Source organism: Verticillium nonalfalfae (genome assembly GCF_003724135.2).
Source record: "Verticillium nonalfalfae strain VnAa140/NRRL 66861 chromosome Unknown scaffold_112, whole genome shotgun sequence".
Taxonomy (NCBI): Eukaryota; Fungi; Ascomycota; class Sordariomycetes; order Glomerellales; family Plectosphaerellaceae; genus Verticillium; species Verticillium nonalfalfae.
The window spans coordinates 70,496-96,586 of record NW_021167337.1 but is presented as its reverse complement, the minus strand read 5'-3'; the positions used below and the strand labels follow the sequence as shown (position 1 = coordinate 96,586).

At 57.2% G+C, this 26,091-nt stretch overlaps 11 protein-coding genes across 11 annotated transcripts; 6 read left to right on the top strand and 5 right to left on the bottom strand.

Moving 5' to 3' along the window:
* Positions 1-4,366: 4,366 nt before the first annotated feature.
* D7B24_000824 (uncharacterized protein) lies at positions 4,367-6,610 on the top strand (the record flags this gene model as incomplete). The annotated part of the gene is made up of 1 exon (XM_028635072.1): positions 4,367-6,610. The coding sequence occupies one exon, from the start codon at positions 4,367-4,369 to the stop codon at positions 6,608-6,610; it is 2,244 nt and encodes a 747-aa protein (XP_028492385.1).
* A 1,424-nt stretch (positions 6,611-8,034) lies between these two features.
* Positions 8,035-8,954, bottom strand: D7B24_000823 (uncharacterized protein; the record flags this gene model as incomplete). Its single annotated transcript, XM_028635071.1, has 3 exons — positions 8,035-8,225; positions 8,318-8,611; positions 8,810-8,954. The coding sequence occupies 3 exons, from the start codon at positions 8,952-8,954 to the stop codon at positions 8,035-8,037; spliced, it is 630 nt and encodes a 209-aa protein (XP_028492384.1).
* Positions 8,955-9,313: 359 nt separating this feature from the next.
* On the top strand, positions 9,314-9,897 carry D7B24_000822 (uncharacterized protein; the record flags this gene model as incomplete). Its single annotated transcript, XM_028635070.1, has 2 exons — positions 9,314-9,637; positions 9,733-9,897. 2 exons carry the CDS (start codon positions 9,314-9,316, stop codon positions 9,895-9,897), a joined length of 489 nt encoding a protein of 162 aa, XP_028492383.1.
* Positions 9,898-10,300: 403 nt separating this feature from the next.
* D7B24_000821 (uncharacterized protein) lies at positions 10,301-12,271 on the bottom strand (the record flags this gene model as incomplete). Its single annotated transcript, XM_028635069.1, has 5 exons — positions 10,301-11,101; positions 11,157-11,528; positions 11,586-11,715; positions 11,768-11,937; positions 12,041-12,271. The coding sequence occupies 5 exons, from the start codon at positions 12,269-12,271 to the stop codon at positions 10,301-10,303; spliced, it is 1,704 nt and encodes a 567-aa protein (XP_028492382.1).
* A 609-nt stretch (positions 12,272-12,880) lies between these two features.
* RPL2A (60S ribosomal protein L2A) lies at positions 12,881-14,063 on the top strand (the record flags this gene model as incomplete). The annotated part of the gene is made up of 5 exons (XM_028635068.1): positions 12,881-12,892; positions 13,076-13,135; positions 13,239-13,707; positions 13,784-13,881; positions 13,938-14,063. The coding sequence occupies 5 exons, from the start codon at positions 12,881-12,883 to the stop codon at positions 14,061-14,063; spliced, it is 765 nt and encodes a 254-aa protein (XP_028492381.1).
* A 1,758-nt stretch (positions 14,064-15,821) lies between these two features.
* D7B24_000819 (uncharacterized protein) lies at positions 15,822-17,011 on the top strand (the record flags this gene model as incomplete). The annotated part of the gene is made up of 3 exons (XM_028635067.1): positions 15,822-15,873; positions 15,938-16,892; positions 16,975-17,011. 3 exons carry the CDS (start codon positions 15,822-15,824, stop codon positions 17,009-17,011), a joined length of 1,044 nt encoding a protein of 347 aa, XP_028492380.1.
* A 957-nt stretch (positions 17,012-17,968) lies between these two features.
* Positions 17,969-21,245, bottom strand: D7B24_000818 (uncharacterized protein; the record flags this gene model as incomplete). The annotated part of the gene is made up of 4 exons (XM_028635066.1): positions 17,969-19,830; positions 19,885-20,783; positions 20,850-20,960; positions 21,037-21,245. The coding sequence occupies 4 exons, from the start codon at positions 21,243-21,245 to the stop codon at positions 17,969-17,971; spliced, it is 3,081 nt and encodes a 1,026-aa protein (XP_028492379.1).
* A 1,027-nt stretch (positions 21,246-22,272) lies between these two features.
* On the top strand, positions 22,273-23,140 carry D7B24_000817 (uncharacterized protein; the record flags this gene model as incomplete). The annotated part of the gene is made up of 2 exons (XM_028635065.1): positions 22,273-22,632; positions 22,703-23,140. 2 exons carry the CDS (start codon positions 22,273-22,275, stop codon positions 23,138-23,140), a joined length of 798 nt encoding a protein of 265 aa, XP_028492378.1.
* A 237-nt stretch (positions 23,141-23,377) lies between these two features.
* Positions 23,378-23,899, bottom strand: D7B24_000816 (uncharacterized protein; the record flags this gene model as incomplete). Its single annotated transcript, XM_028635064.1, has 1 exon — positions 23,378-23,899. One exon carries the CDS (start codon positions 23,897-23,899, stop codon positions 23,378-23,380), a length of 522 nt encoding a protein of 173 aa, XP_028492377.1.
* Positions 23,900-24,547: 648 nt separating this feature from the next.
* On the top strand, positions 24,548-25,250 carry D7B24_000815 (uncharacterized protein; the record flags this gene model as incomplete). Its single annotated transcript, XM_028635063.1, has 5 exons — positions 24,548-24,590; positions 24,642-24,703; positions 24,793-24,939; positions 25,059-25,169; positions 25,239-25,250. 5 exons carry the CDS (start codon positions 24,548-24,550, stop codon positions 25,248-25,250), a joined length of 375 nt encoding a protein of 124 aa, XP_028492376.1.
* A 235-nt stretch (positions 25,251-25,485) lies between these two features.
* POLR1D (DNA-directed RNA polymerases I and III subunit RPAC2) lies at positions 25,486-26,091 on the bottom strand (the record flags this gene model as incomplete). Its single annotated transcript, XM_028635062.1, has 4 exons — positions 25,486-25,607; positions 25,658-25,734; positions 25,785-25,876; positions 25,933-26,091. 4 exons carry the CDS (start codon positions 26,089-26,091, stop codon positions 25,486-25,488), a joined length of 450 nt encoding a protein of 149 aa, XP_028492375.1.

Sequence of the window (26,091 nt, the reverse complement as noted above, 5' to 3'; positions counted from 1 at the left end):
ATGGCGTCTCGGAAGATTGCGAGAAGGTCAAGCAGGTCTAGCAATGGGGCTCCGGATATACCGAGAGAGAAGCAACGAAGCCGCCAGTTTGCGTTTGACGCCAGATGGGAAAGGCGATCGAGGATCCGGAGTGCATCGCGTTTCGGAGGCATCACAAGTTGGCGATCAAGGCCAAGTCGCGTTGGCTAACCTGGCATAGTTGGTTGGGTCGAGGATGCTCTGTCGGCGCTGCTCCTGATTTGCCTTATGAACATGGGGGCAGCAGGCAGTCAGTCACGGCACGCACGTTGAAGCCTGGCGAGAAGAGCCGGCCTGTCATGGTCGACAGGCCCAGGGTAGGCTTGCCATCCGAGGCTAGATGCGCTGTTCGTGCAGAAGAGAGATTTGGGCGTTATGCGGAGAGTGGGTGTTCCGGAGCCGGGGGTCTCGCTCGGTCTAGGTCTGGTCTGGGTCCGAATCCGACAAGGCAGGCAGGCGAGGCCATCGTGGAACGAACCGTCAGGTCGATTGGGGACGAGGAGCCCCCCAACAATGCCAAAAGGGAGAGAAGACTTGGCCTGATGGCATCTCATGATCGACGCGTGATGGGTCGGGCGGGCGAAACCTCGAAGCGGCATATGGTCGTATCCTCCCTGCACTCGGGAAGAGGCTCAGTTTCCGAACCTTTTCAACGTCGAGGCTGTGACCTGTGACCTATGACCTGTGACCTGTGACCTGTGAGTGGCTCATGCTGGAGGGACAGGGAGGAAAGACTGGAGCCGTGGGTTGCGCTAGGCTGAAAGCTCGGATCGGGTTCGAGTCCAAGGTCTGAATGCCATGATGTCAGATGCAGCTCTGAATCTGTCTGGTGATGAGCTAATGACAGCCCGACTGTGAGGAATACCAGGCCATGGGAAACACTGAACCTGGTTCACCTCGGCCTGACATTTGAGCACTGGACTTCTTCTTTTGCCCAAGCTTTGACCAGAGCGAGGCCCATGTGGGGGGGGGGGAAGCTGTTTTAGGGCCATTTTTTTCTCTCTTTCGTTTCTCTCTCCAGTAGGGATGGCTGTGAATGACTGCTGAATGCCTGCTGCTTCAGGGGACCCTGTCTGAGTGAAAGGCCTGAGAAGAATGACAGAGCAAGTGGAGGATCCGAATCACCATGGCGTCATTGGCTCGTCCTGGGTCTCGGCAGTGCAGCCTGGCGGTCCCGAGGTTCCATTCGCTCCGTTTGCTCCATATCTCAATCGGCTCCATCTGCCGGGGCGGGGAGACACAGCGTTCTGCTACATATATCTCCTGTGTCGCCCCGTCTGCAGTGGTACGTTGGCGATTCACGCCGGTGGCCTTGGGAAGGGGGGGGAGAAACGGGAAAAACCTGGCAGGCTGGGCCGTGGGCCATGTCTGTCCGACCATGCCGGGGCGGCGCCAATAGCTGCTGGTATGCGGTCGTCGGCACAATGGAACGGGAGCTCTGGGGGGAAGAAACCCAGCCCGAGCCGGCGTGCCAGACTCACAAAGGAAGGGGGGATAAGGACTGCCAAAAATGGGCGCCCGATAGTGGTGCGTCACGGGCATTCCGAATGATGAGTTTTAGTGGTGGTAGTGGTCTGTGGTGGCCTGCGGTGGAGTTGTAGAGGGGCAGGTTGGCCCGAAGGGCAGCCCGGCACGGCGAGACCACTGGGTGTTGAGCTGGGGGCGCTGCTGGGCCCTCTGTTGGACAGGAATTAAGTCATGCGGGGTTCATACTCGAGCCGTGGCGAGGAGGCCCTTCCCATCGACGAGGAACATGCCCATGTGTCATGACGATCAATGTTCCTCTGTGAATCAGGCACCCGTCTCCTTGTCCTTGCCAATGGGGATGACGTGAAGTCAGGATTGAGACAGCCAGACCCGGATCTCGAATCTCGAATCTCGAATCTCACATCTCAGCAGGTGGGCGGCCAAGTCAGGTACCAGAGTCGTTGAATGAGGTCCAATGGGCGAATCAGAAATTGCACTTCGCAAGCAGGGAAGGTGTGGCGGGGTTCATTGGCTGACGGCAAACGGAGACGTCCCATTGGCCCGGAATGTAAACAACTGGGCGCGTCGACGCGTCTCGGCGGCGCGTCGCAGGCCGACTTCACGGCCTTGCGGCGGCCTTTGGTGCACTCGAGTGCATCTCGACGTCAAGGCGAATCTGGCCACCAACTGGTCTGCCTTTGCCGCCCACGACCACAGCCAATCAGGCCCGAAACCCTCGCACGACGTGCAACATCGTGGCCCGATGCACGTCGTGTCCGATGCCCGTCTGCCACACACCATGACCATGTCCATCTCGTCTTCTGTCGACCGCTGATCTGGTCTGGTCTCGTTAGCAGGCCAGGTCGGTCATCACGACGAAACTCGAGACGCGTCGACCATTGTAACGCATGCAGCCTGTCCTTCCCCTCTCCTCCGTCGCTGTCGATCCCAGCACTAGCAGCTGCCGACGAGACGTGCGCAGGACAATCCCATTCCCACTGCGTCCACTGATCGAGATGGCGCTCCACCATCCCAGCGTGCGGCACCACGCACGCGTCTGTCTTCAGCCTCGAGTAGCTAGACTCGAGGCTCGATGAGAAGGGCTTGGCTGCTAGTTCAGATAAGCCCGATCAGCGAACGCCTCTCGAAACCTACAATACCGCGTAGCACCATCTTGGTCTTGATACACTCCCCTCTGCTGCCTGCCGGTGTCCATTCGCCCGCAGTATGGGCGTGGCACGAACGCCCTCCGCTATCCATCGCTGTGACCGAGTGTAGTAGCCAGTCTGGTTCATAGTCTATGGCGGACGGGGACAAAGGAGAAAAAAAAACTGCAGGCCGCTGACTGCCCTCCCCGCCCCAGTTTGCGCCGCAGAATCAGTTTTTTTCTCTTGCTGTCAAATAAATTTCCAGAATCCAGCCTTCACAAGGCACCTGAGCCACTCCACTCTGCCGCCCACTTCACGGCCATCCCCTCCGCCCACCCCCCCCTGGAGCTCAGGCCATCATCCATCATCCGTTGCCCATCGAGCGTGCCAGCAGCGTACCAGCAGCGTACCAGCGTGCCAACGCCAAAGCGCGTCCAGCTCTTCGTCTCGCGCGCCCACACCTTCCCAGTGCCACGACCCCCGGCCCAGGCTTCATCCCTGTCGCGCCCGACCTCGCTCCTGCCCTGACCTGGCTTGCCTGGCCTGCTCTTCGTGTCAGCCCGCGGCGTGCTCGCCCAATCGTCGATCCCCGCTCTCTCCCTCGCCCCACCAGGTCTGCGTGCTTGGGACCTTGCAACCACTGGCTCTTCCGTCGTTTTCGGGCAAGTCACGTCTGCCTCTGGCTGGCTGACCACCTTACCAGGCCCTGGCTGGTATCATCATCCCCACCCATCCAGGAAGCACACCAAGTCAGTCGAGTACCAAGGAAGTAGGAACCAGGAAGTAGCACCGTAGCAAGGCGCGGCCCAGTCAAGCACTGGCACTGAAGCAGGTAGTACCTGGGAAGGAGGAAGGCGCGCACCCACCCACCTTCCACCTCCCACGGCTCGCGCTTGCCCACGCTCTCATAGGCTCCGGCGCGCCCTCTGGATCATCCACGTCCACACCCTCTCCACATCCACTCTTCACTCCCGCTTCTCCGTTTGCTCTTTCCCGTCCTGCAGCTCTCCTCCTCCCCTCTTTTCACCACCACCATCCCATCCCGTTTCCCAAACCTCCAACAGACCGAATCTGTCTCTCAACCTTTCGACTCCTTCGACTTCGACTTCTCCCACGACTCCCACTTCGCTTTGCAATCTTGGCTTCCGGCATCACGCGCCTCGACCCATCCTTGACTGCCCGCACTCACCGACACGTCTTTCCACTTATCGCCACCACCGCGACTGCCTACTGTCCTCGACACATGCGCGCGCCCCCTTCGGCCAACCTACCTAGTGAACACGCACCATCGCACTCGTTCTGCTTAAACAACGCCCGAGATCGTGATCCATCCAACCTGCTTCGCACGTCGCCCACCCCCATGGTCACAGAGAGCCCCTTGCTTCCACGACCCACCCGTCATTTCCAGAGACGAAAGACCCAGGTGAGCACATGAATCTCTTCTTTGAACCGACCCTCCCTTGATCATGCATCTCTGCCTCCCCACCCCCCAAGCCGTGCTGCACAAGAATCCAGGAACACGGGCCGCCGACGCTTGTTCCTGCTTGCTCAACCGCCCTGCCCTCTCCCTCGACATATTAGACCCGGGCCTCCGCACCCTAGCTAACCCAGAACCCTCCAAGACGACAACGCTGTGTTATCGATCAAGCCTCACCGATTCCTTCGTCTGCTAGCTGCTAGACATCCCCGACGTCGAACGCTTCTCCTACCCGATCATCCGTGGTCGAGTCGACATGGCCAGACCGACACGTCTTGCCGGCGGCGCCCAGGACAACTTTCAAATCTTCCGTGACGACTACTACGAAAATTTAACCCCCATGATGAGCCACGCACCAATGCCCGCCGTGGCCAAGCCCCCTCGCAGGCCCCTCGCCTCCTCCAACAGCAACGTCGTCCTCAACCCCCCTTCCTCCTCCTCGTTCCGACAGTCGCCCGTCAAGGGTGCTCACATGAACAGCGCGCCATTGACCTCGCTGCAACCCGCACAGAGCAACCGCCTCGGCATGGTCACAATGGCACCGCCATCCTCCAGGGCCGCCAACACGGACTCTCTTCAGAAGAAGCCCTATCTCTCCAAGTTCAAGACGGTCGCCCAAAAACCCGTGACCGACGCGAGCTTCAACTACGGCAAGGAAAACGTGCAACCGCAACTGTTCCCTGCGCCTCCTACGATGAACTTTGACACGTACTTTGTCCCGTCGCAGAAGACCCCTGGAAAGCGTGGATTGATGGATGCCGCTCCTATCAAGGAGGCAAGACCTGTGAAGAAGGCAAAGCTGGACGAATTTGGTCTCCCACCCTACGACTCCTTCCCGCCCATCACCGACGACGGCAACAAGCCCGGACACAGCTATGCGCAGCTGATTGGAATGGCCATTCTGCGATCGCCTCTCAGGCGCCTCACGTTGGCTCAGATCTACAAATGGATCTCAGACAGCTTCAGATTCTACAAGGCCGAAGACGCCGGGTGGCAGAACAGCATCCGCCACAACCTTAGTCTTCACAAGGCGTTCATCAAGGTTGAGCGACCCAAGGACGACCCGGGCAAGGGCAACTACTGGACCATTCAGACAGGCATGGAGCAGCAGTTCATCAAGGAGAAGCCCACGCGTAAAACGGCCTCGACGGCCGAGAACCTGCCCGTCATGTCCACTCGCCTCGAACCCTCTCGCCCCGTCTCGATGCCTCTGCCCGAACCAACGCTGCCCCCGCCTGCGCCCGTCAGCCGCGCCACGCTGCCGCCGCTCCCGACTTCGCAGGCTACCCTGCCCGCCGAGATGTCGTCGGATGCCACGATCCCCATCTCTGATCCCGCCGGACCCGAAGACGGCGCCGACAAGGGCCCAGAGTCGGAGGCGCAGTTTGAGCGTCACCTGTACTCACCCATGCCTGCCGCCATGCACTCGTCCCCTCCTGTCCCTCGCCATATGGGCTCACAAAGCCGCACGCCGCCTCCCGCAGCGCGTGTTCTGGCTACATCGTCGATCAACCGCTCACACAAGCGCAAGTTTGCTTCCATGGACGACAGTGGCTACATCTCTTCTCTCGAGTCTTCCGCCATGAGGTCCACGAAACCCGGCCTGCTGACATCTGAGGCTGACCGCCCTCGCTCAAAGCGTGGCCGCACCAGCCGTGAGGGTCGCGCCGAGACGGAAATCGCCAGGCTCCGCGCTTCTTCCTACGACAGCCCCAGCAAGGGACGCTCGTACAACGCTCTCCCTCCTCCTTCTTCATCGCCCTTCCGCTCCACCGAGGGACAGATGCTCCCGCCTCTGACACCCGCCATGAAGCTGAAGGCTCCGCAACGTGCGCCGCCCTCAGCCTCGCCGAACACCAACCTGCAGATTCACCGTGACCAGGTCCGTGCCATGTTGCAATCACCGCTACGCAAGATGACAGGCGCCGGCGATGAGAGCACGCCTTGGAGTCCCGCTTTCAATCTCGAGCACTCGTTGTACGACTTCAACAGCATGAACTATCCTGACCTCGACATCTGGCAGGACCTGGACGAAGGCATGTTTGCCGGTGCAGCCGCCTATGAGTCGCCCTGTAAGAAGTCGACTAAGCGCCCCCGCATTGAGCGTACCCAGTCGGCGAGTGCTCTGGCCGATCTGACCAGTGCGCCCAACGGCGCCGCGGTGACTTCGACACCTTTCCTCAAGGGATCCGAAGCCATCACCTGGGAAACGCCAAGCAAGGTGTTCATGGGACTTGACTCGTCACCCTCTAAGCCTTACAGCATGCAGTCGCCCAGCAAGCGCGCCTCCCCGCCTAAGATGGGCTCCCTTTACGATATGCCTCCCGATGGCTTCTTCCCTAACATTCTTGACGACCCCAGCTTCCTCATGGAGGACAGCGAAAACTACCCTCTCGACATGTGCCAGGGCTTCCAGAAGATCGGCTCGGGCTCTCAGTCAACAGAGACCAAGGCGCCCGCGAAGCCTGGGCTCCCACGGAGCTACACTACCCGCTTCTAACGAGCGTGTAGAGCCTTATTCTTAAAAACGGTGACGGGAGCTGCGCATTTTGCCCGGCCATCCGCTGGAGAGGGACGCCACTATTTTTTTTTTACGACGCAACGAGACAGACAGCACTCGCGACACCCTCAAAGGATCAAATGCTTCCATGGGGACGGGCAGCAGGGCCGGCCCACACTATTAGAGGGTGCCGGGTGGGCTTCGCGGCTTTCCCTGCTGCCTATGATACTTTCCTTAACTATTCCGAGTAATGACGATAATGACGACCGGAGGAGACGCACAAACACTTGCGTATGGCTCGATGGATGGATTGCATGACGCAGCACGCACGGAAGCACGGAAATTTGATTTTCTTGTATGTTTGATTTTCTTGGGGCCTGTGGAACACTGGGACTGGCTTGTGTCTGGATTGGATGAACGGCTGGCGTTTGCGGTTCCGGCTGGTTTTGCGTTTGGCTTGGCAAGGAAAGGACTCGGATAGGCAACGGTGATAGCATCGCTGGATGTGTACAGCTGCATTCTACGGATGGGGTAGTTTACTTGTCTTACACGTTGACTGATTATTTTGACTACGGTTTTCCCTCTCGTATAGGATTTGGCGCAGGGTGTCCTGTTTTGACTTGATGACGTGATGTGATTTGGACGTCTGCGGGCTTGACATGTCCGCGGTTGACTCGATTCTGATCATTTGACACAGTCTACTAGCGACTTGACATTGGGCAACCTGACTTCCCCCCTTGCTTTCGAAATCGACGCTACACAGCCCCGAGTCCACTCGCACCTCACCCAGCCCGTTGGTGGCACGTCGGACGCCACCGGACGCCTCGCCACCCACGCAGCTCGACGCGAGCATTCAATAGCTTTTCAGCAGCAGCGACCAGTTCCTGCACGGTTCATGCACGTGGGGGAGTGAACGGATGAGTCTCGACTTGCTCTCTCTCTCTCACTCACTCACGCGCGCATACAGTCTCTCTCGGCGTTATGGAAGGGGTATCTTTGTTCAAAGCACGGGCTCAGCACACGGCGTGGCCTCTCTATATAGTGATTGTTTAACCAGTAAAAGGCACGCAACAGCAAAATCGCGCCGCAAGTGACGCCCAACTGCGAACGCCTGTTTCCCGTCGGAATCCGTACAAAAGAAAAAAAAAATCATGTCGAGAGACAAATGGGGGCAGGCCCGTGGCGCATGTCGTGGGGGTCCTTTGGTCATTTTCGAGTGTGTCGATAGTGTCGTCGTTCGGAAGTCGAGTCGGAAACTCGAGAGAAGCAAACGAAACCAGGCGCTCTTGGCCGTGGTCTCGGTTTGCCATCTTTGATGCAGCCTTGGTGCAGCCTTTGGTGCAGCCTTTGAATGCTGGCTTCGGACTGCCTGGACGACATCCACGTCGCGGAGCCTCACGACAAGCACGCCAACCCGCCCGCCCTCAGTAGATGCCCATGCGCGAGGCCCAGCCGCCGCTCTCCTTCTGGTTGACGCTGATCTGGTAGGGAAAGGGATTCGCGCCCTGGGCCGTGATGGGCGGGATGTGGTCCTTGTGGGCGTTGGCGTGCGTGACAATTTTCATGACGGTCGTGAGGAGGGTCTGCTCCATGGCTTTGCGGACTTTTGCGCGTTCTGCTCCAGGGGAAGGGGAGGGAGATTAGCATGACAGCCATCGACGGGCGGCAACTTGCTCCAAGGAACATGCCGAGCGAAGAGGGGCATACCGCTCTCGGTCCGCGGCTCGGCGACGGTGACCCGCACCGTCCACGTCTCCCAGCAGACCTCGTCGTCGCCGCCGCGACCGACGAGCCAGGCCTTGCGGCGGCGGCGCTCGAAGAACTGCACCGTCACTTGGCCGCGGCCGTCGGCCGGGGCGGCGTCGAGGTGGCGCAGGCGCTGGTCGATGAGCGTCTCGAGCTCGACGTCGTCGACGTGCGGCAGCGTCAGGTCGAGCACGTCGCGGGTGCGGGGTGTCAGGGCGGGGAAGAAGCGGTGGAAGAAGATTGTATGTAGGATGCCTTTTTTTTTGTGGTCGTCTCCGGTCAGCGCGATGTACTTGAGAGTGCAAAAGAGTGCAGAAGGGGGGATGCAGGCCGGGGGTTGTTGGTGATAGTTTGAGGTCTACAAAGCAGCGACCAGCAGCAGCAGCGTCATCGGAGCATGACGCGGGGTCCGGTCTAGGAAACGGCGCGAGCGGCAAAAGAAAGCAGACATACCTTTGACAACATCGCGCACTGAGGCCGGGTCGGCGAAGGCGTCTAGCATAAATTCGGGAGGGCTTCGTTGATCCATGGTCGTCGCGTCCAGTCTCTGTGTCGCCGGCGAAGGAGCAGCAGCAGAGGTCGTGACAAAGACGGACATGGCATTGGGCGAGATGATGGGAGGACGGAGCGACGGACAGGCATGTGGGCAGGCGGGCAGGTGGGCAGGTGGGCAGGCGGGCACGGGAAGGGATGAGGGGCGGGCGGGGTGGGGCGGAGGGACGCGATAAGGAATGCAAAGTCGAGATAGAGCGCCCCGAAACCTGCTTACAGCATGGGCAAGTTGCTTACAGCAATACAATGACCTCAGATAGATGCACCTATCGGGTCCCTCCGACCTTCGAGCAACAGCGAAGCTCTAGACCACGCCCATTCGCGTGTGTGTGTATGTACAAGGTGTGCCACGAACAGTAATCCCCTTTCATCAAGAGCAGCTCTCCCAGGACCACATTGCCCTTCATGGATACTTCAATACCCACCCAGATCGCTGAGACGGTCCAGACAGCACACATCAACCGCGCGCCCTCGCCGACGCACGACCTCAATCCCTCGACCGCCGCTTCAGAGAAGCGCCCCGTCGACATTGATCTCGACCTCGACTCGGCGTCCGATGACGGCATCGACAACCTCGAAGATGACATTCCCTACAGCGTTCTTCGCCCGCGACGTCGCTCCCACAACCTCCCGCCCATGCCCGACCTGCGCTTCGAGCAGAGCTACCTCAACAGCCTTGCCAAGGCACAGTCATGGCAGGGCGTGGCATGGATCACGACGAGGGACCAGGTGCGTGGCGCTCACAGGGGGGGGATGCGCAGGGGAGACCAGGCTCGACACTTGCAGCAACTGGTGGGAGCAATGCTGACACCTCAAGTGGATAGGTCTTGATGCCGCTGGTGCAGGGCGTCGTGTACAACCTCTTCCTTCTCGGCTGGCAGAGCTGGAACCGCAACGCACAGATCCATGGGAGCTCCGTCGGGGCGAGGGTGCGTAGGTGGTGGTATGGCGTCAACAAGTGGGCGATTCCCGCCCCGATCAGGAGGTAGGGACTTCATCACAGGCCCAGCATGAAGGGCACACGCTGTCAGGCGGCAGCTGGTACGGCGATAGAGCACGGCCAGTATTTCAGCCAAGGCAAATAAACGGGCAAAGGGCAAAGGGCAAAGGGCAAAAGACTTGTATTCATAGCATGCTACTAAACACCATCGCTCATCGCGGTGTTTTCTCTTCCAAGTCATGAAACCTCTACGCACGCACCCTGCGGCATTGGTCATCGTGATAATATCTGATTCGCCTTCATAGATAGGAGCCATACCCGGGGCGCCTTGAGCTGTAGACCTCGTGAAAACACGGTAAGCCTCATCCGAACCGCCCGTCCTTTCCCCGTAAACGCCGTTCCACGCCTCGGTGAACAGAAAGCTCACATTCTTCAGAGAGCCGAGCCATCATTCACAGGCTCTTCTCCGGGCTTCCCCTAAAAGCCAGGGATGTGGGACCTGGCAGAGCCACAATCTCAGGTTCCGGTGTGCGTTCCGTCTGCAGGCTCTTCGGGGTCGGGACCTTCTGGTCATCGGGCTTCTCATGTCGAACTTCTTCCTTGCCTTCGGGAGAAGGCGTCAGATTTGTCGCCGTTGCGCCATCTTTAGGGTTTGGTCGCTTGACCTTGAGCTCCACTATTAGCTCCTGTCGCGGCCGGTCTTCGAGATCATCTTCCACCATGGCCTCGTCCTCGTCGACATGGTCATCGTCGTCCTCTTCGCTTTCCTCTGGCTGATGGTCATCTGCCTCTTCCTCGTCGTCGCCAAGGTCAGGCTCGACGAGATCCCCCTCATCATCCGTCTCGTCGGCTGAGTAGCCTCGGGACCTGCTGCCCCGGGCCCTGCCATTACCAGCATAGTTGACTGCCGCCGATCGCCGGGGTCTGCCATTGGCGTTGACGCCGCCGTCTTCCGGATCGTCTCCTTGCACACTAGGCGCGGCACTGCTAGTGCCCTCAGCCTCCAGACGATTCGGCGCCCGTACTTGGCGGCCGCTCGCAGTCGTCAGGGGACCCGCTAGCTCGGTAGGCGTGTGTGTGCCGGTGTTACGAGTCGATCGGCGCGTAGAGTCGGTGAAAGAGCCATCCTCCTCGTCCGAGTAAGTGTACTTGACGCGCTTGCCACGTGTGCGCCCCTCGTACAGAGAGAAGCCAGGTGAAGGCCGCTTGAAACGATTCCTCTGCGCCTGGCGGTATTCGCGTCTACGGCGTTTCTGGTTCTCGTCAGCAGCCGAAAAAGAGACGGCCGGGCCTTGCTTGGTAGCTTACCTCTTCTGTAGCCTCGAACCTGGGAACGGCCGCAAGCATCTGTTGCGCAAGCTTCTTGGCTTTTGGGCCACCATCCTTCGTCTGTAGCTTCTCGGCCAGTGCGCTCAGCTCTTCGATTGACCCGGCAACAGAGATCCAAACCCGGTTGAAGCTTGCAGGGTTGCCCTCGCGATAGACTCGGAAGGCCGTGTCATCCAGGCCCTCGACCAGAAAGTAGCGTCTCTTGTCACTATCAGAGCCCCATGGCTGGACGGAGAGTGGCTGGTTCATGTCGTCTTCGTGACGATTCTGTTTGTAAGACTTGGTTATGATGGCCTTGACAGCGTCGGAGGCGGAGAGAGACCAGAGGATCAGAGCGCGAAGTATCTTGAGCTAGTGGAGCACGGTATCAGCATCGAGTTGCATAGAGGGAGGGCTCATTATACATACCCTCTGCACATTGTTCATGTCGTTGAAGGTGACGCCGCCAGACAACGGGCTCTTGCCTTCCCATGCTCGAGGCCACTGGTTCTTGTGGCTACTGATAGCATCCTCCAACGCGCGCATGTAGTGGCCGGGCCTATGACCTGATTAGTGATATTGAAGGGTACCGACTGGGGCAGGTGGCATACTTGACATCCTGCTTGCGGTTGAGTAGCAGTCCCAGCACGGCGCACAGGAAGTTTTCAACCCGCTGGCCAGGCGGGCTGTCGCTGATGTCAGTCTCGAGTTCTTGGGGGCCAAAGTTGGCAAGCGACTTGGGCATGGCTTCGTTGAATCGGCTTCGGAACATGACAATGAACTGGGAGCGCAATCGCGAATCAGCTACGTGACCTCGGGACGTTTGCGCACGCGCATGTTGTCGCGTCCATCGCGATAAGACATGCGACGCGCTGAATACATACAGCAATATCAGGGTTGTCGGCCAGGACGAATTCATGCGGAGGTGATGGCGATCGTTTACGGGGAGGTGGCGATGCTTCCTTCTTTGTCGTCGCTTTTTTGCCCTTCGCAGCCTTCGGGAAGAACTTCTGAATGCCTTTCTTGGGCGGCGAGGGAGGGTTGTCGGACTCCATGTCAGAAGGGGCTGGAGACAGCGAAGACAAAGATGAAAGGTCGGAAGAATCGTCCGCCATTTTGGCAGCGGTCAATTCTGATCCTGGCGCGTGGAAAGAGGTGGTGGTAGGAGGGCACTTTCAGGTGATGGTGGAAGGAACGCGTTCGACGTGTCGGAGGAAGGTGCAACTTAAGAGGTACCCAGCAGGTAGGCGTGGTGACGGGAGGTGGAGCTTGGGGGGGTAAGGGTAGGGGACGTGGTGATGGAGGTGCGAGGTCTCGGCCAGCCAGCCACCAGCCAATGCGACAACTACATGACCATGGCCCAGTTGAGCCGCACAGCCCAGGCAAGAAGCTGAGTGACCATAGCGCAGATGAGCGGCCTTCATCTAGCTGCTTTCCTGATGATGCATGTTAGGTTATCGCGAATTTGGGATCCAACAGTATCCATGCGCTGACTGGTTGAACGATGGGGCTACAGAAAGGCGATACCCCACCCAGGTCCTACGCACGAAGTTGAGCGACCACGTCTGGGTGAGTGGGGCACATGGGCAAGAAGTGGCCCAGGTCACGTGGGCGGCACTGGCCCGTTTGGTTGCCCACAACTCTCTGAGAAAAATCGCTACCTTTGACCGAAATACCCTAACCTCCGTCCATCACCAACTCATTCCGCCGCACAGGAAGTCAAGATGGGTCGCGTCGTAAGTGCCGCCTCGATTCGCAACAACATGGCCATTGGTATTCGAGTCGCTGGATTGTTCTCGGGGGACGACGACGAATTTCGACCGCCAGACCTCGACAGCGCCTCGACTCGAATATTTTGTGGCCATGAAGCTGCAACTTCAACACAGGGGGATAATGGGCGCTGACACAACCCTCCACAGATCCGCAACCAGAGAAAGGGCCGCGGCTCGATCTTCACGGCCAACACCCGCCTCAACAAGGTGAGAAGCGACCCGGTTTCCCCTGCCCCGCGAAAACGGGACGGGGACGAAAACTTTCCCCCCCTCCAACGAGGACGAAATTTCCTAACTTCCATCATCACAGGCCCCGGCCAAGTTCCGAACTCTCGACTACGCCGAGCGCAATGGCTACCTCCGCGGAATCGTGAAGGAGATCATCCACGACCCCGGTCGTGGTGCTCCCCTCGCCAAGGTCACCTTCAAGGATCCCTACAAGTTCAAGCAGCACACCGAGACCTTCATCGCCAACGAGGGCATGTACACCGGCCAGTTCGTCTACGCCGGCAAGAACGCTGCCCTGACCGTCGGCAACATCCTGCCCCTGAGCTCCATGCCCGAGGGTACCGTCATCTCCAACGTCGAGGAGAAGATTGGTGACCGTGGCACCCTTGCCCGCACCTCCGGCAACTACATCACCATCATCGGCCACAACCCCGATGAGGGCAAGACCCGCATCAAGCTTCCCTCTGGTGCCAAGAAGGTCGTCCACAGCCGCTCCCGTGGCATGATCGGCATTGTTGCCGGTGGTGGCCGTACTGACAAGCCTCTCCTGAGTATGTTCTTTTTCTGCCTGGCGCTGTGAGGGCCATTATTGCACGAGAAGCGCAGATTTGCTAATTCCTTCTACAGAGGCTTCGCGTGCCAAGCACAAGTTCGCTGTCAAGCGCAACTCGTGGCCCAAGACTCGTGGTGTTGCCATGAACCCCGTCGACCATCCCCACGGTGGTGTAAGTAGCAGCGACCGCTTTACGCTCGGGACAGAAGACGCTGACACAAAACACAGGGTAACCACCAACATATCGGCAAGGCCTCCACCATCTCTCGTTACGCTGTCGCTGGTCAGAAGGCTGGTCTCATCGCCGCCAGGAGGACGGGTCTGCTCCGTGGTACCCAGAAGGTCAAGGATTAAAAAGCTGGCTAGGATGGTATCCATGGTTCCATTGGGATGGTGTTACGCGGTTGGCATCTTTCGAGGTACTCGCGAGGGCAAAAAAACTCGTAGCTCTGGTGGCAAGTACCATGACATTTCACGCATTAAGAAACCATGCCCCGGATGTCAGCGATGTGTGTCGGATACCCCGCGAATACAAATGTTCACGACCCAAGGAAGTGATGCATAAGGGGGGACGCCTTTGATATGTGTGACTGGAATATGCGACGAAGGGTCACCTTCTCCCAATGACACACTTTCTGTTCATTGGCGCCACCCAGGTCCTGGCCGGGCTCAACAGCGCTCGGTACACTTTTTTTTCTCTCGCACATTGGATTTGAGGGTCGGGACATCCACCATGAGCAACATCCGCGCCTCCCTAGGCGGCGTGGGTCGCCAGTCCCTACAATGTCGTAGGATTTACCCAATGCAGGCCATTTTACGATGCGGCCAGTTACGGGATCTGCCACGAGGGAACGTTTGGAGTCTCGCAAGGAAGGGTTGATCGTTCGGCGTTCAGCGTCGCTTGTTGGAGCAACGCTTATTTGAGACGATTGACTATGGAGATACAGTCTCCGAGAGACACTTGGGCGATATTCAAGAGATCGAAATTGAGGGCGTCACGTCACCCATGTCCCAAGCCAACCAGACTCGACATCCATTTGGTTCTGGTATTCGCACAGCCCTACACTTGACACGCATCATTCCTTGCCCTTTGTTGATGTGTGGTCCACAGGCAACCTGAAGATGGATAGATCTTGCGCATGGGCTTCCGAGGTGCCAACGCTGGACTCATTCGTCTTCACTTGCCCGATTTATCATTGGTGAGCCTGTCGTCGTGTAAATTGTGATTTCCACGCCCACCGAGGCTATGAAACAAGCACATCAGGTAATGCGACTTAGGTGTGCTGTTGAGGATTCATGTCATTGTATTGTCTTCATTGGACCTGTTATCTTTGCAAACTACTTCTTGCGATGCAAAACATTCCTGACCGAGCCACGCAGGCCGCACAAGAGACACTTCCGGCTCGTACGTAACACATCCTCAGTCGCGCTGCTTGCTCGACGCGGGCGAGGTCCATTATGCCCGTCAGCTTACTGCAATCTGACCTGTGATCTGGTCTGGTTGGTCTGGAGTGAAACCGGGGACAGGAGTCGAAGAATGTCTGACACGCGAGTGCCGACAAACAATTCACTGCGCAACCGTCCTGAATACTGCGAGCATAGCGTAAGCAAAGTTGAGATCGTCGGTAGCTTGGGATAGCAAAAGTTGCTCCCAGCCAAGCTATCAGCGACGATGCGCTTTCCATGACGCGCATGCTAGTGGGCAGCAAGCGATCGAAGCACTTGCCGTGACACGGCCAAAGGAAAGCACATCAAACCTGACTTCATGAGATACCTTAGACACTCAGTCTCGCGCTGTTGAATCTGAAAAATAATGTGACTTCTGCGGAGTCTTAAAAAAGTAGCGAGATGGGAGACGCCGATTGCCGGGTGGGGACCGACTCGCTGCCACGACCGGAATCTCCCCTGAAAAAGTCACTCTGTTGTTGAATGGTCAGGGGTGGGCCGGCAAAGAAAAGCTGCCCCACGTAGGGACCAGCGACCCCTCGATGTTTGAGGGATTCTACACCCCACCTCCAAGTTTCCCTCTGACAACCCCGCCATCACCATCAACATCAGCAAAATTTCTCCCCGCCCCTCCAACCCCCCAAAATTCAGATACCAGTCATCGCCATGGCCGCCACGAAGGAATACAGCCTCCTCGTCCTGGAGAACCCTCTCCTCGGTATGACCGACACCCATGGCCGAAAGATCCTTGACAAAGCTACGAGCTAACCCCTCACCGTCAGATATCCAGGCCGTTGGCAACCAAGAGCTCCTTGACAAGTACAAGCTCAAGGCCAACGATGCTATCCTCGCGTCTGAGGAGCACCTCAGCATCTACGAGGACCTTCTTACCAACTACGACGCCAAGCTGATTGCCGGCGGCGCTGCCCAGAACTCCGCTCGCGGTGCCCAGTACCTCCTGCCCCCCAACTCGGTCGTCTACCTCGGCGGCGTCGGCGATGACAAGTACGCCGCTATCCTCCACGACGCCGTCAAGGCTGCCGGCCTCCGCGTCGAGTACCGCGTCGACTCCAAGACCCCCACCGGCCGCTGTGGTGTCGTCATCACCGGCCACAACCGCTCCATGTGCACCGAGCTCGGCGCCGCCAACACGTACGCCATGGACCACATTGACCGCCCCGAGATCTGGCAGCTCGCCCAGAACGCGGACATCTTCTACGTCGGTGGCTACCACTTCACCGTCTGCCCTCCCGCCATCATGAAGCTGGCCCGCGAGGCCGCCGCCAACGACAAGGCCTTTGTCCTCTCCCTGTCCGCCCCCTTCATCTGCCAGTTCTTCAAGGAGCCCCTCGACGCCACCGTCCCCTACTGCGATTACATCATCGGCAACGAGACCGAGGCCGCCGCCTTCGCCGAGTCTCACGGCCTCCAGTCCGCCGACCTCAAGGCCCTCGCCCGCGAGGTCGCCAACCTGCCCAAGGAGAACACCAAGCGCAAGCGCGTCGTCATCTTCACCCAGGGCACCGAGCCCACCTTTGTCGCCGTCCAGGGCGAGGATGAGGTCAAGGAGTACCCTGTCAAGGCCATTGAGAAGGAGAAAATCAACGACACCAACGGCGCCGGTGACGCCTTTGCCGGCGGCTTCCTCGCCGGCCTCGTCGAGAAGAAGTCCCTCGCCGAGAGCGTCGACCGCGGCCAGTGGCTCGCCAAGCTGTCCATCCAGGAGCTCGGCCCCTCGTACGTTCCCCTCCGACCCTCCGACCCTCTGGTCCCGTCCATCTCGTCCTCTGCAGACAGAGCTAATTTTCTATCCTACTAGGTACCCCTTCCCCAAGCAGACCTACGAGTCTTCTTAGATTGGTCTAGAATCGATTGGGAGCATGGCGACTTCTGAACCTCCCCAGCTCGCAGCAGAGCAGGGCTAGGTTCCGGGATAGGGCGAGGCGTTGCAGGTTTCACAGGGAAAAACAGGTTTCAACAACAGGCGTTTTAGCAACACCCCATGGAAGAGGGTTGGTTCACCCACCATTTAGCGAGAACGGCGAGCGTTCTTATTTTTTGCATCAACTTGCAAGCAAGAAAAAAATTCCCCGGCCCCCACGCCCTAGATCTGAATGATGATAAACGTCACAGAGTGCGGGGCCAAAATGTTCTCAACCAATTTGTCTTTTCGGTTTTTCATTTTCCCCATCATCTACGGACAGACTCGTTGAACAGGCATCTAGCTAAGAGGCTGCGTTCGTCTCTCCTAGGAAGAGAGGCGAGCAGCCCAAGACAGCTTCAGCTGCTCTCATCAACGTAACCCCCCCGCGTCTCGTGCATCGTGAACGTAATGATCCGTACAAGTGGTGCTCCAACTCGCCCCCACAGTTTTCCAGACACTTTTGGATGCTGCGCCGATTCAACCTAGAGATTATGGGTTAGGACATCAATGACCAATGCAGAACGCGTGTGCCACTTACAGCTCCAAATAACACCCACAAGCTTACGGTGCCCCCCACCACCTCTGACCACTGGCAAGAAAATAATACCTGTTGAGTGAGACAAAGGGGGGGAGGTTGTTTGATAGCAGAAACTCCCTTCTACCGGTGAGTTGGGCCCGACTCTTTCTCGCCTGTGTCGTTGCGCACTTCGGCACCCTACAACACTGCGAACAAAAAAAAAGCCAGGGCCACATTAAGGGCAGGGGTCGAGTGATTTCCCAATGGAAGAACTGCGCTTGAACACTTTCAGAAGAATGCACTGAACTGAAACAGGCAGAAGCATAATGGCGAAAAGCATGCAGCAACTAAGAAGGCCAGCTGCGAGACGACCTAGCGAGCGCGACGTTGGCCTTCTTCGTCGTCGCCGCCTTTTCGCGCAGCCTGAAGGACCATCTGGTCGTAGGTGCCAGCGTAGGCGTCTGTCTCGTTGGCGCTGCTCCTGATCAGGTTTTTGTAGTGGGTCGGATCATCCGTGCCCTGGAGGCTGCCGCGGCCAAAGGCCGTGAGGGGGCCGAACTTGGGATCCCAGTTGTAGGGTGTGCTCTGGAAGAGGCTGCTGGCTTGCGAGAATGCCATGCTCGATCCAGGAAAGTGTCCTTCGTGCGAGAAGAACTGCTGCTCCTGCTTGTTGTGGTTGTCGTCATTGGCGAGGGTTGAGCGCGAACCACCGTAGCCATGAGAGTGTGACATGGAACGGCCGCCTTGGCTTCCGTGACCGTTGGTCGGCGGCAAGGCGCGAGGCCAAGCGTCAGCGCCGGCGACCGTGTAATCTTGGCTGGCCGAGCGAGACGTGGCCTTGGGAACATCGAAGGCTTGGAGCAGGCGGGCGCGGTGGGCTGCGAGACCAACGTCGGGCGACAGGGGGCCGTATTGCGGATATTGGTCTGCAAGGCTGTGGACTCTGCCGCTGCCGGCCTGGTGTCCCTGGAGGTTCATGTCGTTGAATGCACCGCCAAAATCTTGACCGTGGTTGGCAAGAGCAGGAGTGGAAAATACATCCGGGCGCGCAAGCTCCGCAGATCTCGTGTTAGGGGTAGGCTGATAGACCATGCTCCAGGGCAGAGCAGGAAAGGCGCTGGCACTTGCAGCGCCGAAAGCGGACGGGTCTCTGGGGCGCACCCCGCCAAAGACTTCGTTAGCAGTGGCAGAGTGCATTCCATAGGACGAATCATCGTATTCCTGCTGAGCAGACGCAGTGAAGTTGTCCATGGCTGAGTGAGCATCCGGAGGTTGCATAAAATCGTTTACCATATTCATGACCTCGCTGTTCTCGCTGAAGTCATATTCAGTTGTGTTCATGGTTGCGTTCTTTGGCTGGATGTGCATCGTATTTGGGCCGTAGCGATTGGCACTGACGTGCCCGTTGCGGCCCCTCTCGTACGCTGTATTTGAACCCTTGACTGAATTGCTGCTGGCGTCATTCGGGGCCACCTCAAGCGAAGGCTGGGTGTCACCAGCAGCAGGCCGTCTAACGCTCTCGGGATTCTTGACGTATTCAAATGACTGTGAGGGCTCTTGGACGCCGTACTGCTGAGGAGAGGCTTGAGGCTGCTGCGTGGTCGGAACGTCCTCACCGTAGGTGAAGACAAGTCGATCCTCGTGGAAAGCGAACGGAAGGGCTGGATCCTCGGTCAAGGCATAGCCACAGAGAAGGATATCCAGCATACGGGCAAGGCCAGCCTCCCAGCCTTCCAAGAGTTTGCCATCGTAGTAGTCACATAGGGGCTTCACCACGTTGAGCTCCTGGTTGAATGATAAACGGCATCTCGGTTCAAGTGTCGGATCGTTGAGGGGGAGAAGGCCAATGGCCATGTGGTCTTCCGGAAGCATGTGGGGTGCAAGGCTCAAGCCGTCGCCGCCGTGCAGCTCAGCGATGAGGCTAAGGCATTCAGCCAGCAGCTTCCCGACTTGCTCAACGGGCACATTCGGTGAGGCTATGCCAACTTCAGCACGACAGGCAACGAGCCAAGATGTGTATAGGCGCACGAGCGGCAGGATCACAAGCTCTGTGGGAGTCGACTGGGGCCGCGCGCTGTTGTTGTCCGACGAATCCTTGCCGGCATGTGTGTCCTCCCAGTCGATGCGCTCAACCTTCAAGGTCTCCAGCTCTGTCTTGAAGATGTTCAAAATAGTGCCAAAGAAGAGGAAGTTGAGGCGCAAGATAGTCTTCGGGTAGAGTGAGGCCTCGTTTTCTAGGCTCGTGTAAGCATTCACACTCGCGAGTGTCACTGGATCTTTCAACCTACCCTTGACCGACTGTGTAGCCACATAGTAAGCGGCCATATTGATAAGTACCATCTTCAGAAGCATCGCGCTTGCGTCAGGATCTCTAATCGCGGCATCGAGGCGATGGATGACCTCAGCCTCCAGCTCGCGCTGCTGGGGGAAAGGCTCTCCACGGTAACAATAGGCATGAAGCCTGAGGAACCACATCATGAGAGGATCGTAAGGGCCGGATTGTTTGGGCATGCCAGACTTGACAGAGCTGAGGGTTGCCTTAAACTGGAGCTCGAGGTTGTTGGTAGCGCGTGGATGGGGTTCTTCGATAGCGAGAGACCGGAAAAAGTGGTAGACAATGTCAAAGTCACGCTTCTCATCCAGGTATATGATGGCCATCTGGTGGTGAGCGTGGCCCACGGTCGGCTTAAGATCGTGAGCAAGTTCGTAATAAGTCAAAGCCAGATGGTTACTGGGCTTCTTGTTGTGGCGGACCTGGAGTCGGTACCGAACCAGATCGCCTAGGCGGATGAGAGTCATGTAGCAAGAATGGAGGGCCATGAGACGGATCGATGACGGGACATCATTGGTGCAGTCCTTCCCGCCATTGCCGCTGTTTGAGTCTTCGGCATCCTTTTGTTCGGAAGAAATGCGTCTAGCAGCCACCTGCAACTCAGGAATGCCGTACCGATTGGCAAGGCGCCGGATGTATTCCTCGTAGAAGCGCTGAGAAAGCTTGAGGAACCGGACGTAGGGCGTCTCGAGCTTGCTCTTAAGCACTGCGAGCTGGGCTGTTCGGACTCGGTTGAGTGAATTGCGATACTCACTGTTGACCAAAACGTGCGCCTGCCAAAGAGTCTCCTCGACATTTTCTTTGGCGGCATAGATGTAGTCCATGAAGAGGGTCTGCACGCAGAGCAGGCGCAAACTTGACAACGTTAGAAAGCTGTCTTTCAAGGCAGTCACTGCGAGGAGAGGGACAAAGAAAACTTACTGAGCAAGGATCTCGGCCAACTTCTCGTACCGTGGAATGTTGCTCACATCCTCCTCACGTCGGAGCTTTGCAACCTGCGAGCTCAGGAGCTTGCGGATCTTCTGAGCTTCACTGTAGTTTAGATGTTAGCCTGGATCCTCCTCTCTAATGCGAATTTGCAAGCCAGGCAACGTTTTGGGGGCCTTACGTCCAAACATCCTCGACATTGGGCATCTGCGGCTGTTGTTGCTCTCCCTCTGTGGATTGCTGCGCCTTTCCAACGTGTTCCGACTTCTTCGCCAATTTCGGGGTCTCGGACGGCTTGGAAGGGGTTGCCTGCGCCTTCTCATTCTGCTTCGCATTTTTCGGTTGCTTTGCCTGGCGCGAGTGCCTCGAGGTCTTGGGTCGATCAGACATGGTGGCAGATTTGTCGTGTGCTACTCGACAAACTTGCGAGGTAGTGGCAATGCGAGAAGAACGCGGGCGTTTCGCGATGAGCAGACTCTGCTTGTGCGATGTGTCGAGACAAGACAGCCGAATGTCTGGTCTTTGTTGTCTTTCTGTATCGGGATCCCCTAGCTTCCAGATCGAAAGCAGTGTTTGATGCGATTGCCGTGTAAGGGGGGGGGATCAAGTGTGATCGCAGCAGGTCGTGTGCTACGCCCTCACTCTACGGAAAGCTGACTTCGTAGTCTCGAGAGTTCCATAACCTCGTTCGTTGGTCTTGGGAGGAGGGCGGTCGGGAAGAGAGTGGTCCGAGGCAACAGCAGGTGATGAGGATGCGACGGCTAGAGGAGAAAACATTGGGCAATGGCAGATAAAGGAATATGCGGCAAAACAGCGCCCAGAGGCACAAGGTTCGGACATTCAAGAACAAAAGCTCTGACAAGAGATGAGCGTGCGCGTGCGTCAGGTGATGCGACAAGGACTCTGGGAGAGGTCGTTGGGAGCAGCTCGCGATGTGTTTCCCAGCGTCGCGGAAACTCAAGAGGCAAAAGACAAAGCTAGGCTCGACTAAATCTCCATTCTGACCCTGATGTTGGATTGCTCTGCCCCTCAGGCACGCAAAGTTCGCCATGGGGCTCGTGCAGAGGCGCTAGGCCATGCTGATCGTCAAGAGGCACTTCGACCACCTTCAACCCCACCACGCTCGTTCGTTTCCGACCTGCATTGCATGCCTGCCAGCCAGGTAGGTTGGGCACCTCCAGTCACGAGGGGCACACCGCTGCTGCTGTGTTTCCTTGAACTTCGCTGTCTCATCTACACGACAACCAGGTAGTAGTAGGATTGACTGTTTGCAACGGCCATCGTTGTTCATTTACTGTTTTTCTGCTTGCACCTGATACACACAATCGCCTACCTTCCCTCCCACACCCCACCATCGCGACGCAGTTGCTGGAACAAGGGCTTGCAGGGTAATCCACCCCACCACAACCACTTGAGGATGAAGCGCTCACGAGAGGCCGAAGACGAGCCCGACTCGGATTGCGCCGTAGTAGACGACCGGGACAGTCCAGAACCAGCTAACACAGGCGAGCTTCCGGCTACCAAGATCACCTACCTAGATCCATTAGACCACAGCATCACCGGCGAAGACGTCATCATGAGGTGCCATCTGCCGGGCCATAAGGATGGCATGGCCTTCAGGTCATACGACGAGTATCAGTCGCACTACCACAAAGCACACACCAACCGCTGCCTAGAATGTCGCAAGAACTTTCCCTCGTCGCATCTTCTGAGCGTGCACATTGAAGAATGCCACGATTCTTTTGTCGCGGTGAAGCGAGAAAGGGGTGAGCACACTGTGAGTTCACCTCTTTCCTTTCACATGTGTTGCACATTGAACACCGAACACCAGCTGACGCGCTCTACAGTTTTCCTGCTTTGTCGAAGGGTGTGAGAGGAAGTGCATGACACACCAGAAGCGAAGGATGCATCTTATCGACAAGCACATGTATCCCAAGAACTTCTTCTTTGCTGTCACGAAAGCAGGCATCGACGGCCGCAGCTCTCTCCTAATCGAGGAAGGCCATCATCGGAGGAGATCGTCTGTGGGCAACCCGAACAACGCAAAATCACTACGGCGAAGGTCAGGTCAGCAGGAGACAACTACGTCACCAGGTGAGGCTGGTCAGTCTACGGCGGCCGGCGCCAAAACAACACAAGCGAAGCCCCAACCGACAACAGGGCACTCTGAACGCCCCGACACCGACATGGAGGATCTGGCAGGGGCCATGTCTTCGTTGCAGTTCATTCCCAACGCTGTCCGGTTTGGGAGAGGGGGAGGCAAGGCAGGCTTCGCGAAGAAGTGAACAACTTGGCGCGTCGGTGGCGAGTCGTCGCGGACGATGGGCTGGAGGGAGAGCGGGTCACGTATCACTGTCATGATTAGCGCCATTGCCTTGATGATCTTGAAGGTCAATTTGAAGGACCACTACCTCTTGCAAATGTCCATTCCTCCATTTCGCCTCGTCTCGGAGGGGGTCCCAAAGCATGCGCCAGTCGCCAAACGCCAACCCAAATAACCCGTGGGGGGAAAATCGAGGTAATCATCGTGTCGTCGCGCCTAATCGCTTGAGGCGCATCCTCGGCACCCGCAGCTGACACACTGAACCTCCTGGTCGTCTTTGAGGGTCGCCTTCGGCACGCGACAAACGCAAGTCGAGTTGAAGTTGGTCTCTTTTGTCTGGACACAGCGGAGGCAGCAGAGCTGGATTCCTCATTAGCGCAAGATCGAGAGTGGTCATCACGTGGTTACCGAGACTAACCTTTTCATATCCTTGCTTCTTCCACTTCGCAATTAACATTGCATCAGCGTATCCGTTCTTGAGAAGCCAGTCGTAGAGCTGCTTGCTGATAGCCTCCTTCTCGTAGTACAAGTCGTAAATGTATCGACTCCGTTGATGCGAGATTTGGAAGATCTCCCATTGCGCCTGATGTTTCGGGCCCGTCGGTGGGGGCTTGTTCTGCGCGTCCTTCATCTTATTCTGGAAAATCAAGAGCTGGTCTTCGAGGTCGCTGAAGCCGTCTGGAGGCGGCTTGCGCTTCGAGGAGTGGCGAATGGGAGGCATGGCGTTGGTTGCTGTTGGACTAGGATAGAGAGATCGCGCAAAAAGATAAAAATCACTTGCGTAACCCAGACGTTGTTGGTCCAGGAACTCAGAAGGTAGTCAGGGAGGTCGTGCGTGAGGCTTTCGTGTCGAGAAAGCTCATGCATTCAAATCAACATGTATAGAGGCGAGAGCACTGGAGGGGCTACGAAGTCTTGATAATCCACTCACGTGATCGAATAGCTGTAATGATGACAAAGGAGAGAACGACTAGGTCCTGACTATGCAACTAAGCAGCTCAGTGCATTCGAGATAAACATGTAAATTTTATATGAAGTTTCGACGCCTACGTGAAAAAATGGGCGCTGATTGAAAATGTCGCTATGAGGCGCATAGTAGATATGGCATGATTTATGCTTGATGCAGAAGCGACCTGTCGCAAGAGTAGGTTATATAGACCAGGCTTGGTGCACGTCCTGCTTGTACTGGGTGTATGTATTTCTCGGGTAAGTACCCGAGCTGCCAAATCCACCGGCAATGAGTGGCTCCTTATTCAGATCACGTGATATATATCCACCCTCAATTCATGCTGAAGCATCCGGTGATGTCGCAGTCCCCAACGACGAACCACCAGAAGCAGTCGATTCATCACAGCATTGGCCGCCCAAAATGGCCATCACACCGACACAATTCGCGCAGAAGACGCGCCAGTGTACGCAGCGTCCCTCAAATTCCGATGCCTCAGCGCTAACATGCCGTGCAGCTGCCAATTGGCCCGAGGCCAAGCGACGAGTGCTTCACTCCTACCGACAATGGATCCGCGCGGTATGACTGCTCCCGATACCCAAGCACGCGTTACAGAGAACTTTCAAGGCTTTTTAAGGAGGAAATGAGGCTGACAATGGTGTTTCCAGGCTCCTGAGGTCCAGACCATGTACAATCTGCCCATGCCTGTGTCGGTTATCCGCACCCGGATGCGTGAGGAGTTTGAGCGCCACCGCTTTGCCAACAAGCTCTCCGTCGTGGATGTGCTGCTGTTCAAGAGCCATGCCGATTACCAGGTGCGTTTTGTATTGGCTTTGAACTTGTCCGATCCTGTGACGCGGAGTCTCCAACGCGGGGATGGTCCATGCGTGCCCTTTCCAACTCTATCATACTGACCATGCTTCCCTGTGCCTAGGAGACGATGAACTTCTGGCGCCAGACCAACCACATCATGTCTTACTTCAAAAACGAGAACTTCAGGGGAGACGACAGGCTACCCAAGAGCTTCATGTCCGGATTCCTCGAGGTGAGCTCGTCTACGCACACGGCCCTTAGGGGGGGGCATCACGAATTGCACAGCTAACCCAGTACGCAGGGCCGCAACTAGCGAGAGGCAGGATGCTGGATGGAGTGAAAGACAGAGGGAGCAGGCGAGGAGCCAGTGCATTGTACATAGTGCCAATAGAAGAAATTACCAAAACACCCCGAGAACGCCCGTCTATGTTCTGTAACCCCACAACGCCGCTTGGCCGTCACGCCCTGTTTTGTTCATCTTGGAGGACTCTTCCTGGTCTTCACGGACTCTGCCTAGTCCTCATGGACTCTTCCTAGACTTCACGTGCTCATGACTCCATCTTGTCGACGGCGAAAGAGTCGCGTTCACGGGTAAACTCATCAGTCATAACGTCGCAAAGCCCTTGCAGATCCTTCAGGCCTTTTGACAACGCGGATACTGCAGTGCCATCTGTGAAAAGTTAGCAGAGGCACACGATGGTGCAGTTGCATGTCGCTTACCGTAGGTCTGGATTCTGATATTCATAAGATCCTCGGAAGGGTGGGGAATGGAGTAGGCGCAGAACTCAACATCGGGGCTTAAAAGGTCAGCATGTGGCAGCGCTTCAAGGTAAAAAGAATCACTGACTTCTTCATAATGATGTATCTCAGGGCGTTGCCAAGGGTGTGTCCCTCAGCCTTGAACTCAAACGAGGCCGCCGTGTCGGTGGAACCCGGGAGCTTTTACAATGTCAGCATGCTCTTTCTTTCTGACCTCGGAACTGGGCTGGCGTTACAATTCGGACGCGCTGCTCAAGCTCCTCTTCGTCCTCCTCGTCCTCCTCGCCCTGCTGCGCATCGTTGGCAAACTCATCCTCCGCCGTGGGCTGGTGAGAGGGAGGGGCGCCGTCCTCCATGGGCACGTCGGCGCTGGTCTCGTCTGTCCTTCCGGGCAT